Here is a 16,746-nt window from a genome sequence, read left to right on the forward strand (position 1 = left end):
CAAATCTTTTTTCATATGAAAAGAGAACACAGTCCTCATATTCTATTTCTATATTCAAGAGAATTTTTTTCATAAAAGTGATATTTTTATTCACCTCGGAAATGTTTTAATTCGAATCAGTTTCGGAAATTTCAAAACAGCTCCTATTCAATTACATATATATATATATATATATATATATATATATATATATACTAGTATGCTTGAGTTATGTTTAAAAAGATATACTTCAGTGTAAAGTCGTCTTGATCTGTAGAACAACTGAAGCTGATACCACGAGAAAAATATTACGATATATTATAAATTTATGATTTAAAATTAGTGACTCAATTTTATCATGCTCACTAGTAGACGTGAACGTCTTGGTATTATTCTGATGTATGTGGTGAGTACGTCAATACAAATATAAAATATCTATTCAGTCTTTACCGATTCTCCATCCGATTTCCACTTCTCATCAAAATTATCCACATACCATTAATTAGCAATCGCTAACATGCAAATAAATAAATCACTTGTTGAAAAGCAGAGTAATACAATGAACATGTAAACTCATTTGAAACGTTCAACGGAAAGTAATATCAGATAATCACAGGAAATACATAACGAACTACACGTTGTTGTTCAAGCTAATGAATTTATGGTAAAACATACCACGTTGTATCTCATAATCCAGAAGTATTTGTATGTTGACAATTTCCAAATCACGAAATATATCTCTGTTGATTGATTTTACTGCAATGATATGACCAGATGTTTTCAAGTCAAATATGTGAGTAAGATGCGCTTGAACGATAAAGTCAAATTCTATAAACAATGAAATCAGTCGGTCAACGCTGTCAACATTTTTCCGATACTCATTGATCACATAGTATATAAATAAACGATTACTGATATTATCATATCAGTTCACTGTTAGTCGACCTTAACTATCTTAGTTTACGTTCGATATATATATATATAATGTGTGTACTCAAGTGTATACACTGTGCAACCAAAAACAAAAAAATATGCTTAAAAGATATTTGATGGCTTCTATGAAATAACCTTTGAACACCAGACTGAAGAAGGTTATGTCCAATGAAGTCATTGATTCGTCATTTAAGTTTTATCTCTGAAAGAAATACCAACACCGTTTGATTCCATTTCTCCTTATATCTTATACGTTTGGAAAAATTCAACTAGCTCAGATTTCTGCATTCATGCTTACATCTGTTATACATTTGATTATTTCCGATATATATTCTATCTTACCATATAAGATTACACCTAAATACCTTGTCATCAGTATAAACCTACGTCACCATAGAGAGTAGTCAGAATTTCTTACTTTTGCTTAATTTTGTTTCATAATGTGTTATCCATTTATTCATATATATATTTTCTTCAATTCTATGGAAATTCTTTGTTTATTTTATCAGTCTATTTTAATGTTTTATTATTACGTGACATATAATAGTATTCTACTGAAAAATGGCTATTTTTATTACGAATCATATGGTTAACAGCTTATTGCTAAGTCAATTGTTATCAATAATTTATCTATTTCATTGTTGATTACAATTATAAATGTTATAATTGATCATTTAATCATTTTGGTAATTTTTAATTCATCATTAGAGTTATCAGTCATTATTATTATTGGATAGTCAAGTTTTCAATTGATTGATCTCATACATCTTATGTGATCTTATAAATGAATTTAGAATCTTATTTTAAATTAAAAATATATTCTGGATAAAGTGGTACGTATTAATCTTATTGTGGTGTGTGCTACATATATTGACATAAGTAGTATATGATATTAGTCGTGAACAGAAGGTCTGGCAGCAGAGAAACAAGAAGATTAAACAGTGAAGAATGGAAACAGAATGCAATTTGTGTGAAAATGCAAGAACAATGAAGTCTGAGTCATTATGAGACAATTGATGGTCATTTTGCAAATTATGTATTTACTATTTGGTTGTTAGATTTTATTAACAAGTCCTGTAATTTTGTGTCAAATACATCTCATTGTCCCGATCCGTGCTTTGTTCACTACATTATTCCTATATTTGTTTTATGTTTATAACATACAGCAAATGACAGTTTGTGAAGTGAATTAGGTACCTTGTATAAGATTTCTTATTTAATAAATTATTAATAATTGAGATTGAGTCAATTGAAGCTAGACCAACATGGAGAACTTGGGAGCACTGGGTGGTCGTTTTGTCCAATTGACTCATGATATCAATTATTGAAATTAGAACAATCTTCACAAAAACCCTTCTGATACTAATCAACGAATGCTTACTAGTGACTGGCTTCAATATGTATATCCTGGAGTTTCGGTGAGAAGCAATGACCAGTGGAGTTCAACTGGGTCTGTTGTGAGATAATGATGGATGTGCTGCTCAATTTTTTGAATTAGTTGAAGTTAAACATTAACACCGTTGAATACCAGCCGGCTCAGTGGTCTAGTGGTCAAGCGCTAGTGCGCGAGACTGATAGGTACCGGGTTCGATTCCCGCGAGGCGGGGTCGTGGATGCGCACTGCTGAGGAGTCCCACAATAGGACGAGACGGCCGTTCAGTACTTCCAAGTTTTCCATGGTGGCCAAGCTTTAATTGACACATGATCTCAACTATTGAAATTACTATAATATCCACAAACCCCCTTCTGATACTAATAAATTACGCTTGCATAAATTGATTATGTTAACACTTAGCAACTTTTAAAATCCGATGACAACAAATATTGGAGTAAATAAATATCAGGAAAAAAAGGTTTATATTATTTTTTTAAAATCCTTATTTGATAACTTCATTTTTAGAGAAAACATTAAGTTACCATCATCGTCATCATCATCGTTTATCAATTACGTACTTATGGGAAATCTTTAATTAATTTAAAAATTACCTAGAGGCTGTAACAACACTCGAAACTACATTTAAACATCTAACACTTCCAGTAACCTCTTATAAAGAACTACTGAACTAAATCATCAACCTTTTCTGTAACCTAATTTTCGGGTATAAAAATCAAAATAAATTCGCGTAGTTTTTCTAGTGATCCTAGGTCGCTTGTAGATCAGTAATCATACCATGTGTTCTGTGTATGAACTTACCACTGAAGCAGAGTTTCTTTCAAACTTCATAAACCGATAATTCTATAAGCTTAGAAATTATCTTGAGAGTAAGTACCTCATGTGTTCACTGTATCGGAATTACCAAGTCACTTGAAACTAATAAAAAACATTCATATCACATTTTAACAATTTTCTCATTAAACCATATTATCCTATTTACTTCTATAATTAGGAGAAACTACGTTTAAATCAAGAACTGATCAATGTTAGACCACCATTGAAAACTAGAAAGCACTTGACGGCAGCTTTGTCCTGGTATGGGACTCCTCAGCTATAGGCACCCAGGATCCCACATCCGGGGCTTGAACTCAGCACCTTCCGTCTCGCGTGCAGACGGTTAACTTCCAGACTACTGAGCCGGCATCCAACTGTCTTAATGTCTAACTTTAACCAATCCAGTGATTAGACGAAAAACAATTAATATCTATAAAAATATAGGTAGGTGTTTTAAAATGGAAGTTTACAGAATAACACTAAAGATAATGAATTCTACTTCTAGTAAAAATGTATATATATTCGTTTGATGAATTCCGAAAGCTATAAAACATGTATACACTACAGAAAATCAGTAGTGAATTAATTCAACTTGAAGAATTAGGATGTGTAAATTTTAAATGAATATTTAAACACATAAATCATATGTATGTTCGTCACAGTTTTTCTTGACAAATAAAACGATTTAACTAACACATCATATTTTTTATTCGTGCATTAAATGATGTTCATGGCTGTTACTATGTCAAACCCACGTAAGTTACTCTAGCCTCTGGACATAACTATTTATTCATTCTCCTCATACTACATTTTACCTTGTCAATAAATCACTTGTTATTCCTAACTGTTTTTTTATTATCGTATATGTGTCAATTACTTGCTCAATTCATTATGTGTCTGTTACTTATTTTTGTTCGACTATAAATATCGATTCACGCCTAGCTAAATGGAGTTGGCTCACATGCCTTCTTCAACACACGTCATTTCGCTTCGCTCTCTTCGCTTTGTTTCTCTGATTGTTTGTCTGGATCAACGATTGTACAACATTTATGTATTCGAAACCCATTCTCTCATTTGACTTGTATGATTCCATTATCGACCAACGCGAGTTAAGTCGATGATTACGTGCGATGTATATTTCGATGACAATCATTCGTCTAACCTAAGTGGAGTCAGATATAGGGCCACCTAAATAACAATAGTTAGAAGCCTTAGGGTTTAAGTGCTATGAAATACAAAAACTGTATTAAAACAGATTTCTTAGTCCAAAGAATACGTTTCGAGATATTTGAATCTGATACTTTTAATTTATAAGTTTTTTACAGAAAAACACTTCGGAAGTACCGTCAATTTGAAATTATTATTTGTTTGATAATCATGAACAACCAAATCCCATTGTCACAAATCGACGGGTTTGCTTAGCAAATATAGGACTGGAGGAAATAAGATTTGTATGTCTACTCTGATAATACCACATCAGAAAGGACTTTCAATGAGGTTAGATCAAATGGTTGAATAAATGTAGAGATTTCTTTTCAGTCACAGTGAATTCCAAGAGAAAAGTTCCCTAAAGAAATTAAGCTACTTATGAATTACAAAGTAGTGTGTGATGTGTTATCAAAACATTCGCGAAAGCAGTATAACAACAATGTAATTTACAAACATTCAAATATGATGATTGAACGTGAAATTTATACGGTACAGAATTGAAACTTATGAGATCTAAAATACGAGTATTTGATTTTAATACTGTTCTACGTTAAACCAGTTTTAATCTAATTACGGTCTTACGACAAAACAGTTCGGGAAAGTAACATGTGGATGCGGAGGAATAGACCAATAATTATCATGTTAAGTCCAATGGTGTCCTTGGACTTTAAATGGACATTTCCTATTGGTCGATATCTGTTCACTTGTTGAATATTGTACAAAATGTTGTTTTCTATTTTATGGTACGATGTGGTATGCTTGGTTAGTATATAAATAGAGTATGTTTGAAATATAATGATTCATATCTCCGAGGCTGTGGCTTGTGTTCTGGACTCAACTGACTGGGCTAGACAGGGAAGCGAGACCAATCGAGACTCTAGGCCGTCCGTTCGTGTTTAAGTGTCACTGTAATCGATCGATAAGTACGCTGCTCTCTAATTTTCCAGTCAAGGACATAACAATTAGCACAGGGTAAAAATCGACCCAACTTAAAGCCATAACATAACATGAAACCATATATATGCCAACAAACTAATTTTTCCTCGTTGTAACAAATCTAAAAGAAGCTATTTGACTTATACCGACGAGTCCTATGATATCATCAACCCTGGATTTCGATCGAAGGTTTTACTAGCGATTGCGTTACATTTCTCATTCGGAAAAGTATCATGATACTTCGTCTCTATCTCAAACGTCGTCATTATTTGTTCACCTGATAAATAGCTATTTTTAGAAATCTTATCAACAGAACCGATCACTGCTGGTAAATAACACAGAGAGAGATCAAATCCAACAAGTTGATAAGCAGTTGAACTTAAAATCGCAAATCACAATCTTCCACAGATATTAAGATTCGATATACATAAGCTAGTAAATACACAGAATGTTGAGTTACAGATGTCCAGTGACTACATTTATAATATATGCAACGGTAATGATTGATGTTTATTTCCGAGTACCCTTCTCAAGAACGTTTAACTGTTGTAGTCTGAAATATGGTAACTTTTACTTCAGATGTGTAAAACCTGGCGACGATATCAGCCCACAAATGTCCTCTCGAAATACTCTCACATGGCCATGTACATACAACCACTATCAGGGAAGTACCACTCACTGTCTTCTCGCGACATTACTGTTGTTTACGAAATTGAAGGGATGAAAAGCGAATATCCCGCGCTGTAACCAGGTTGGTGGATACGAAGGATTCACCTAAGGGAGTTGGGAAATCATGATTCGAAACCAATGGTGCACATGATCTCCAGTATCCTAAGAGAACAAATGGCGTATGAACCAATTATTGGTGACCGGCTACCGTTGGGACTACATCTCCTTATGTTTTTACACTGCCTTGTGGAACAGACCTTTAGGTCAAAGGCCCTCTAAGAATACCAACTGTCTCGGTTCAGGCATTCGGGCAGTATCCCAGCCCTCACACAAATCGAATGATTTATGTGGCGCATATCTATTTGGTGCCTCCTCGTACCAATGTTTATGTGTTTAAATAAGTAAATAAAATAAATGTGTAAAATACGGCCAATTGCACCACTGCACGAGTTTATTTTGACAGAATAACATCATACGGCCCAACATCATAAACAATAAACTTATACAAAATCTTGAACAATGTGATGGCGTTTGAAGTGAACGGCAATGTGTTCGAATTTCAAGGTGAACATCAACTCAGATACAGGTACATTCCGGAGATCAGTCCAAAATAGAACTAAATGTGAACCCTGAATTCCACTGCTAGCCACCATCCATCTCTGCTTATGATGCTTGGTACTTAAGGCAATGTCGAGTCAATCCTCACAGGATGTACATCGCAGTCCTAAACGTCAAAGGAACGATTCGAACAACCAATACAAATAAATTAAAAGTTATTTTTAAACAAGTATTGCAGTATTTCCTTATGATATTTACATTCAAAACGGTTGCTTTTGCATGCATAATGAAATCAAATTTAACAAAACTAAAATACCTCAGTATTATTTAGACAAATGTTAGATATCTAATAATATTTCTCTTTTATACTGCTTAGATCATGTCTAAAAAAAGAAAGAAATAAAGGTAATATATGCCTAACTTCAACCTTGTTTAGCTAGTCTTATTCAAAATATATTATTAACTTCTATTGTACATATTCTATTTCATTTCCTCTAATTCTTTCTTTAAGCCATAAACAAAGTTCATTATAAAGTTAATAGTATTATTATTATTATTACCCTTAATAATTATTATCTTAAACAATACCAACAACATTTTTTAAGGATATTCTAACCTAATAACATTTGGTATTATCTCTTTCCAAAATATAAAGAAGAACAAGTAGATAGTTTAGAAAATAGTCGATTAAATACCAACATACCATAAGTCTTATTCTTTCAATTTTGTTTTAATCTATTTAAGTTATGGATATGAAAGAAAAAGTTCAATTTTCATTTATGATTTATTAATGATTCGTTTCTTTTTTTTAAGTAATAAAAAGTGTAACAAAATTATGATTTAACCAAAATATTCAACAACAACAAAAAAAAGAGATACATAGATTTGCACCTTGAATAAAAAGAAAATTAAGTTGGTTATAAGATTGATGAATTCACATAGGTTAGATACTGTCTACTTAGTAACTATGAACTGATTTCTCAATGAAGAAATACATATAGATTTATATAGTGAGAGATTTAAGAATAATCCTTATCATTATTGAATATAAATATTCATTTATAATATTAACTTTTCTATGAAATAATTCTTATTACAAGTATATTACTTCTAGAATATCATTAAAATATAAAAGAATAATCAATGGACAATGATAACATTTACGTTTAATATTCTAAATAATGTTGTACATTTTAATATCTAAACATGTTTGCAATATGATCACCATGAAAATGATCCGATTTCTTACCACAATATAATTGGATCATGAATAAGAAATATTCAAGAAGGTGATTATTGATATAGTTAATACAGAATATATATCAAATACAATACTGTTTGGAGTGAATCTAAGAATAAAATGATGCGTAATATAAAAGTACCATTGAGTTTAAGTCTTAACCATTAAAAGAAAAACATGAATTCCTATAATATGATAGATATGTCTCATTTGATATGTGATAAAATCATAATAACAGGGTTTATGGCTTTCGACTATTCACAACCTGTAAAGTAATTTATGTATTATTGAAGAATAACTGATATCGACAAAAATGTGGCAATCTTAACAAACATTAATCGAATTAATGTACTGGTTTCTAATGTCGACCAAATGCCATCATTCTGTAAAACATAGAAAGGTACATTAGCGTCCTTGTTTGTCTTAAAAGATATGAACATAGTTTAAAACAGTTAAAATTCATCACTTATTGTGTCACTAAATTTAACAAATTAAAGTAATGATGATTGATTTTTATTTTATAAGATTTGTAAACAGATAGTAACAGAAAATGGGATGGAGAATTATCAAAGAAACTACTGAGTGAAGCACTAACTTTTTGATTGCTTTAAGCGAGTATCATGTTATAATTCGAATTCACTACAGGAACAGGATATAATTTATGGAATATTCACTTGATGAATAAATGATGTGTACGACCAGATTTCGATTTTGAAAAGTCGATTTCGAGAAGAGTTTTAAAATTAAATAAAATCAATATCCAATCTTTCTTTTATGTTCAACAACTTTCCCTATAAAACCAGCTCATGATTAAACATAATGTAAGGAAATAACAATTTTATTTCAGTTATGAACGAATAGTTTCAAGATATTACAGTATTGAGTGTCTGAATGGCATTAATAATGAAAATCATAATTGTAAACGTATAAGCGATTAGAATGGAGTAACTTAAATGTTCCGCTTTTAGCCTTATCCTAGTATAAACAAGGTCAGAAAACAACTATGTGCACAACAACTGTCTGATCAAGTCATATTGAATACGGTTTAGTGCGTTTACATTGTAAAATATGAAGAGGTGTATGTATGTGTGTGTTATTCTTATTTAAAAACTGATGACCAAATTTGGCATCAGATTTATTCAACTACTTTTTTTGAAGAAAACGTGTGAATTTATCAGAGAAACATTTAAATTCCTTTTTTTCAATTTAGGTCTCAACCATTACCATGTTTATGCTTTTAATTCAATGCTTTGAGTAGAATCAACCACTAGCAGATTCACATGAGTCTGTAATGGTTTTATTTAGTGATCAATGACTGTTTGGAAGAAACCTTAAGCCCCCTTTGAGTAGGAGGTTCCGGAGATAGATGACAACGTGTTCTTCTTCTATGTTGGATAAACAGCTGTACACTATTTTTCTTATATGATTTCAAATATTTCACTATACAGCGATGATAGATTTCAACATCACTAACGAATTCCTATCCTCTTAAAATAATATCGATAAAGATTACAACAGAAATGTTATAAATAGTGTCGTATTCTCTAGGCTGAATAGTCTGATTTCATGGCTTTGATTGTTCGGGGAATCATTAGGTCTTACTTAAAGTAGAAGTTAGCATTTCACTACTCCACAAGTATTAGGTCAATCCGTCATGATTAGTTTGTTTCCGACTAGTTGCTTTCATGAGTTCGACCATCTTCATGTGCCATTTACTACCTATTGGTTGTTTCTATTCGCTTAAACTCTGACCTTTATATTCGATGACGATTACCACATGAGTTGGTAAATTGCATCTCTATTTGTGTGACTACTGGCTGGTGATTAACCTATATCACATATTTCTACAAAATTATATGGGATTCTCGGAATGTCCTGATGTCTTTTGTTGTCCACGCTCAATGGTTTAAATGTTAGTATATCGTGTCTTTCTAGTAATAGTCTGTGTTTACTTATGATTTATATACAAATAACTCCATAGCTATTGAAGTCAACTAAAAGACAAATCCAAATAAAATAGGTTGGCTTCTTGTTGCCACCGAAAAGTTACAATTAACAGGCTATGGTGTTTATACATAAAACAATGGATTTATTTGATAAGAAACGACCTTCACTATTGAGACAACTACACATATAAGAAAACTATGACACAGTAAAACATCAACAACTACAGTGACATCATGAAAAAGGTACATGAAAGGTACAAAGAACAATATACACTATTTTCAGTGGCATACAAGCATGGCAAACATAAACCATAACCAACCTTTACACCAGGAATCTCACTGATCAATATGATGTTTGGAGATTTTCGAACCTGTACGACGAAGTTTTGTTAGAATAAATATGGCTTCAGACAATATCCATTACCATATTAGCCAAGACGACTGATATTTTGGTGTATCTACAAAGTTTGATTAATTTTTGAAGATGTAACGGAAAACAGATATCGGATTCTGTTTAAATCTAGCAGATTTTGATGGAGTTTCGTTCTCTGAGTTGGATGGTTTGGTCGTGGAGTTTTCATCGTTCTTCTGAACGAAATCATCAGCACAAACGTCTACCAGCTCAGAGAACAAAACTTCATCAAAATCATCCACTTTAGCTACAAATCTCCACCATATCTAGCAGTCTTTCATTTCATAATTCGAAGAACAAGAATCAAACATCAGAACTAACAATCACTTGGTCATCTTTATTAAAGATAACAGAAATCCCACTCACAATTCACTGCAATTTTACATTTCACATACGACCTCCTGAATCGCGTACGTTATGTACACAAATGATTAGTTCGCATCCAACATGTAGCAAATTATCATTTATTATGATAAATTACATTTAATTAATTAGGTCAATTTACATCCATCACGAATATAAATTTGTACTTTAATTTCAGAAAACTTAAGTTCTATCAAATTTCTAGTAAGTTTTATCTGCGTTCGTTGATTTTGACAATCAATCCGAACATGAAGAGTGGAATAAAATGTTTCCCCAATTTGAATGTTGATTCGCTAAATGAGAGATAATTTAGTGAAATAAATAAAACATTGGTTATGATATTTTAGATAATAAAAGTTCAACAGGATAACTGAAATTTTACACATGCACAATTCAATGTTAATCAGAAAATGTGAAAAAATACAGCAATCAACATTGAAGAAGAATAAGAAGAAGTGTTTGTGTGACAGTTATTTTATTCAAAGAATACTAAATGAAATACATGTATATTTGTGTATACATAGAGAGGGAGAGGGTGAGTGAGTGAGTTAAATTCTATTGAAGCATATGTCAGAGGCTGCAGAGATACATAACACATGACTGTGTAAAACATTTTCTTAAAATAGTAGTCAAGTTAACTTTAGATATACTCCTTATAGGATTCAGAATGTATAAGAGTTCTGAATTCGTTAAATTTGTCACTTAAATAGGCTACTTGAGACTAATCAATTGCAGTCCTATACATCAATGGGAACATCAAAATCCTAACCAATATATATGAATTGACATTAAGTGGTACTTGGTTTAGATATATCTTAAATAACTCTCAGTCTACTGTAACTCGCACACAAACCGAAATCTATACAACTAATTAAATCACACTTTTGAATACAAGGGAGGTGGCTTGTGTATTTGACGTGTAAATAGTGAGATGAAATTGCCAGTCCACTTCAGTCAATTCAGTGAAAGCACTAAAAGTGTTACAGATGAAGTATTGACAATTGCACAGTATCCATATCATATTTTAGTAGTTAAATCTCTATTTTGATGACGCATCGATGAACATCACAGATTGGAATAGTTTTCAAATGTAGGTGCCTATTAACATCTTTCGGTAGTTCTACATTTTTAAAACATTCAGTGGTTGTAAGACCACATAACTTTGACAACATTGAGAATTTTCGTTTAAATTAGTGTGATGTTTAAGATCTCCACACAATAATTTACTTAAATATAAGCTCGTAAAACAACACTGTGAACATATACTGACTATATTTTCTCACAGTTGTACGCAATCTGTGTTTGACGGTTATCTCCAAATACAGCCGATTTCTTGACTCCTAGTATAAAATGTTCAGGTTGATAAGTACAGGAGAAAATAGGAAGTCAACACTAGAAACTGAGTGAATTCTTTTAATATCTGTCATGAAGACTCTCCACTTTACGAACGTACAACTAGAATCACCTTCGAATTGAAAATGTGCTAAGTAGAATTCAAAAACTAGTATCGTGCACAAAACCGAATCCGTGTTCAGAAAAGTCACTGAGTATTGGACATTTTCACACGATTCAACGGAAATATGACATCAAAACAATTACGGATCCAGGTTCCTTCCATGAGCTCATACTCGATCGTCTGTAAGACATTCAGGAGTCACATCAATTCCGATGAATTTAGTGATTTAACTCAAAATCAACTAGTTCACAGTCAATGTTTGATATAGTGCGACAGTCATTTTAACCCATTCATACGTCATTGTTTCAATTACGACGAAGTCGACTACACTAGTTCTAGATTAACACTACTACTTCAAGTGGTTCACTTCAACACTTATCAGTTATCAATCATGCATCATCTGACATCAATTCGCAAGAAACCTATCTTGCAAAGTATTCTATAAACGTCAATAAAATTTTGGCTTATTTTACCAACTTATCTCAAATAAAAACAGATTACGTGATAGTTTGTTGATCCTTTTGGAGGAGAGATATTTCTGTCGTTTCCAAATCCTACATTGATTTGCTTTATCAGGGAAAAAATAGCCATTTCACAATAGTGGATAATAATGTAGCAATAACATGGATCGGAGATTTATCTACACATATGAAGAAGCCACAACTGTCAAATAAACTCACGTTTTTGTTTTTCACTATGTCGGTAATCAAAAACACGATAGTAAAATAGTCAATGACAAAATTCTCAATTAAGAATTGTAGTCAAATTTGAATGGAGGTAAATGTCTACATTTACAGTTGTCAAATATAAAGGATTGTAACTGATTGTTGTTTATTGGCAACTGTACTTTTTAATTCGGTTACCTCAATTTCCCCTTACAGTTAAATTTCGTTACTTTTTTGTATCATGAATAATGATATAATCTATAATGTACGTCTGTTTTATTGATTGAGTATCATCAGCCTGATATATCTCTATTCAAGTCTTCATATCCGAATCAGTGGCTATAAAGATATTATAGATTAAGTGGTGTTTAATGCGCTAGAGGCTACTTTCCAGTCTTATTATGAACATCAGTACTAAGATACAGTTAAATCTTTCTGACGAGTCTCGGTAAAGAGAAAATAAACGCTGATCCTTAATTCTGACTGTATTCATTATCTTCAGTATTGTTATCTGTTACTTTTTTCTAAATGTGCACATGCTTTTCCAACTAGAAGATTTACAATTCGCAGAATTGTGTTACTAAAATTTCATAGGATGAAATGTAACATAAAAATTTAGTACTACAGAAATTAGTTAACCAATGAAAATTGAAATTTTGTTTCAATGCTTGTTCATTGCAATTTACTGATTATTTCCTAATCATTTTGATTAATAATGATCAAGAAAATAAAACGTATGGAATAAAAATAATGATATACTGTAATATTATGATTTATCTAGAAGCTTTATTTATCATACTGTCATACTGAACTAATCTTATTTGATAATACCCTATAGTATGACATATAATTTGACATGTTTCAATGCTGAAACTGATTTCACTCATGAAGGTATTATGATGTATCGATTTCGAGCTTATGTAACACCATTAATTGTAATATTTGGAACGAGTGGAAATATTCTTGTGATTATTGTATTTATTATAATGCAAAAGAAATCACCATGTCGATTTAACTCTTATATAATTGGTATTACAGTTGCACATATTATGGAATTAATATTTAATGCATTTCTGGATGATTTTCTTGGTAGAGGATTAGCATGGTTGACAAAATGTAATATAATAATTAAACTAGATACTTATTCGTTATTTTTGTGTAAATTTTTCTCATACATTCCAGAAACATCGGGATTAATTTCAACAAATGTTTTAGTATTATTTAGTTTTGATCGTATACTTACTGTGTTTCATCCAATTCGATTTCGTGGTGACCGTTATCTTCATGTAGCTTGTTTCGGTATCATAAGTATTTATATAATTGGAATGATATTATATTTACCAACAGCTATCAATTCTGGTCTTGTAACAAATCAGCATAATTATACACTTTGTCAATTTGTTGATCCATTAAAATTTAGTGTTCAGTATAATTTATATTTATCAAATATTGGTGCAACAATTATACCAACATTAGTAGCATTTGTAACCACTATTATTATAACTGTTAAACTACGCAGAATATTTAAAGAACGTTATGATATGTGTCAACATGTTGATCGTAATACAAATGAACTACGTCGTATAGCTGGACATTTAGCTATGACAACAATGTTTTTCATATTAAATATACCATTAATTATTGTTGTTATATTAAGACAACATTCAGATTACAGTAATTATAATACATTCTATCCAAAATATGCAAATAAATTAAAACATCTTTCAAAGTTATTCAGTTCTATTAAATCAGTGAATGCTGCTATGGAATTTCCTACATTTTTCACATTTCTACCATCATTCCGTCAACATTTATGTTGTTTATTATGTAAGCAACAAAAATCAAGTTTAAAAGATATTTTCTCTTTACACAGTGTACAAGAAACATGGAAAACAGTTTTAAGACGAAATTATGTTAAATCGGATACTACAAATAATACTAATAAAAACCGATCCACCGATAAACCACATAATACAAGTCGAGAATTACATCTATAAATTATCGATTACCTGAAAAAAACTATTCATTCATGACCAAAAGTATTATTGGATATTAATAACAAAAAACAAACATAATAAAGGTTTTTATTTCATATTTCTATAAAACATTACTGTATTATTAAGATTATGCGAGACAAATTATCATAAGATTCTTTGATTTTTATGCATATTGTTGTTACTGGTATGAATTATTCATTGTTGTTGATTATCTAGTGTTTATTGTTTATTGTGTACTGGATTTTTTTTTGTGAAGAACATATTCAATTTTAAATTGTGGGGTTCTTTTTTAGAAAAAAATTTAGTCTATTAACTGGATATGAAAATGACTATAGTTCTCTACGTAATTTTATAAACAGTTAAGAGTTAAGCAAAGATGGATAGTGGCTAGCAGTGGAATCCAAGATGAGCGATTCGTCTTACTTGGGACTCACCAGCCGGATGTACCTGCATCCCAGAGTTGATGTTCACTCCGAGACTCGAACTCAGTACCGTTCGCACGAGCAGGTGGCTATAAGGACTCAGTAGCTAAGTGGACAACGTGATGGCGTTCGAAGCGAACGGTACTGGATTCGAGTCCCAGAGTGATCATCAATTCTAGGATGCAGGTATATCCAGCTGATGAGTCCATAATGGGACGAAACGGGCATCCTGGATTCCACTCCTAGCCACTATCCAACATTGCTTAGAAAGCTTGTGGCTTAAAGCTATATCGAGGCAATCTGCACAGTATGCACATATGCTAACATGAGACTGATCGATCGCAATCCTAAATAACAATAGGAAGATATAAGTAAAACAACACCAAGTAAAGTTAAGAGTTAAGTTCATTTACTGAGATCTATAACTAGGAATTAATTTGATCGATTCATTTCATGAATTATTTTTAATTCAATCTATGAAAAGAGTCAAGCCGTTTGATTGATGACTTGTTTATCTTAGGTTAACTAACAAATTTTCACGTTGTGTTTATCATAGTATCACTTGATAAGAGTAATGTGAACATTTCCATGCTACTATTCGAATATAATTTAGAAACACAGAGTATTGGACTACATATCTTTAAAACGATACACATATTGACATATTTCTACAGTTGTCCAAGAGCAAGCGTACAAGTTAGGTTTTAGAGTATATAAGCTGATAAATACATAATATTACGAGTTAAACAGTTAGATTACATATTATCTGTGTTTTCACAGTTCAGTCTGATGTTAAGGCTTCATATGAGTCTATGATAAAACCAAAATAAACTATTAAATAAGTGCACACTGTAAATGATTGTTGATCTGAATAACCCTGAACATCAAAAATCGGCAAATTCATTAATTAGACGGCATTAAAATGCAAAGGTACCCAACGACCATACTAATCTCACTGTACCAAATATATTGTTCATCTGGACATTTAAACGTATACGTATTCTTGCCCTATACTACTCTTAATTGTATCTATCATGTTACACGTACATCTCAAGGCACATAGACTGAAAAATCGAAAAAAAAGAGTTAGTCTCCTTATCAATAAAAGCATTTTACAATAGTGTAATCGTTCATCATTTACTTGAAGGTGAACATGATTTTAATGTTTTAAAATCCTTCAACGTAATGGATAGACAATAGTTGTTGAACAGTTACTTTAAATGGAATACGTACTCATAAAGACACATTTATCAACTTTATTTTTGCTACTGTGATATCAGTTGTAAGTATCTATTACGTAACATATCTCCCATGAAATTAATAATAATTCCTTACTTCTCATTTTGATCGGTACTTAGATAGTTAAGTTTATTTTCTTATTTAATTATAATATTAATATTTTATTCCTTTTTTTAGTGCTTCTATTCTATCCTCTAAAATATTCATAATTTAACATATAAATAGACAAACATTTGAGTAGATTTTAAAATCCCTCCACAATTATTAACTTTTGTCAATTTTAGATATTAAACCTAGTTTCATTCAATATTCTTTCATTTAGTTTTTTTCATATGAAGTATGTATATTGTGTTAGTTGCCAGATATTTAATTATTTCAATGTTGTAAGCAACTAAAACCAATCTATGAATGTACATATTATTCTGTTATGTTCGTTATTTTTGTTTTAATCAAAATATTTATGGAAGATATATCGTTTATTATTTGTTATTTCTTATGAAAACTATTTTACCT

General features: G+C 31.2%; 1 protein-coding gene across 1 annotated transcript; it reads left to right on the top strand.

Annotated features, from left to right (window-relative positions):
* Positions 1-13,414: 13,414 nt before the first annotated feature.
* MS3_00005433 (uncharacterized protein) lies at positions 13,415-14,846 on the top strand (the record flags this gene model as incomplete). The annotated part of the gene is made up of 1 exon (XM_012939668.2): positions 13,415-14,846. One exon carries the CDS (start codon positions 13,415-13,417, stop codon positions 14,570-14,572), a length of 1,158 nt encoding a protein of 385 aa, XP_012795122.1. The 3' UTR covers positions 14,573-14,846.
* Positions 14,847-16,746: the final 1,900 nt, after the last annotated feature.

Source organism: Schistosoma haematobium, chromosome 3 (genome assembly GCF_000699445.3).
Source record: "Schistosoma haematobium chromosome 3, whole genome shotgun sequence".
NCBI lineage: Eukaryota > Metazoa > Platyhelminthes > Trematoda > Strigeidida > Schistosomatidae > Schistosoma > Schistosoma haematobium.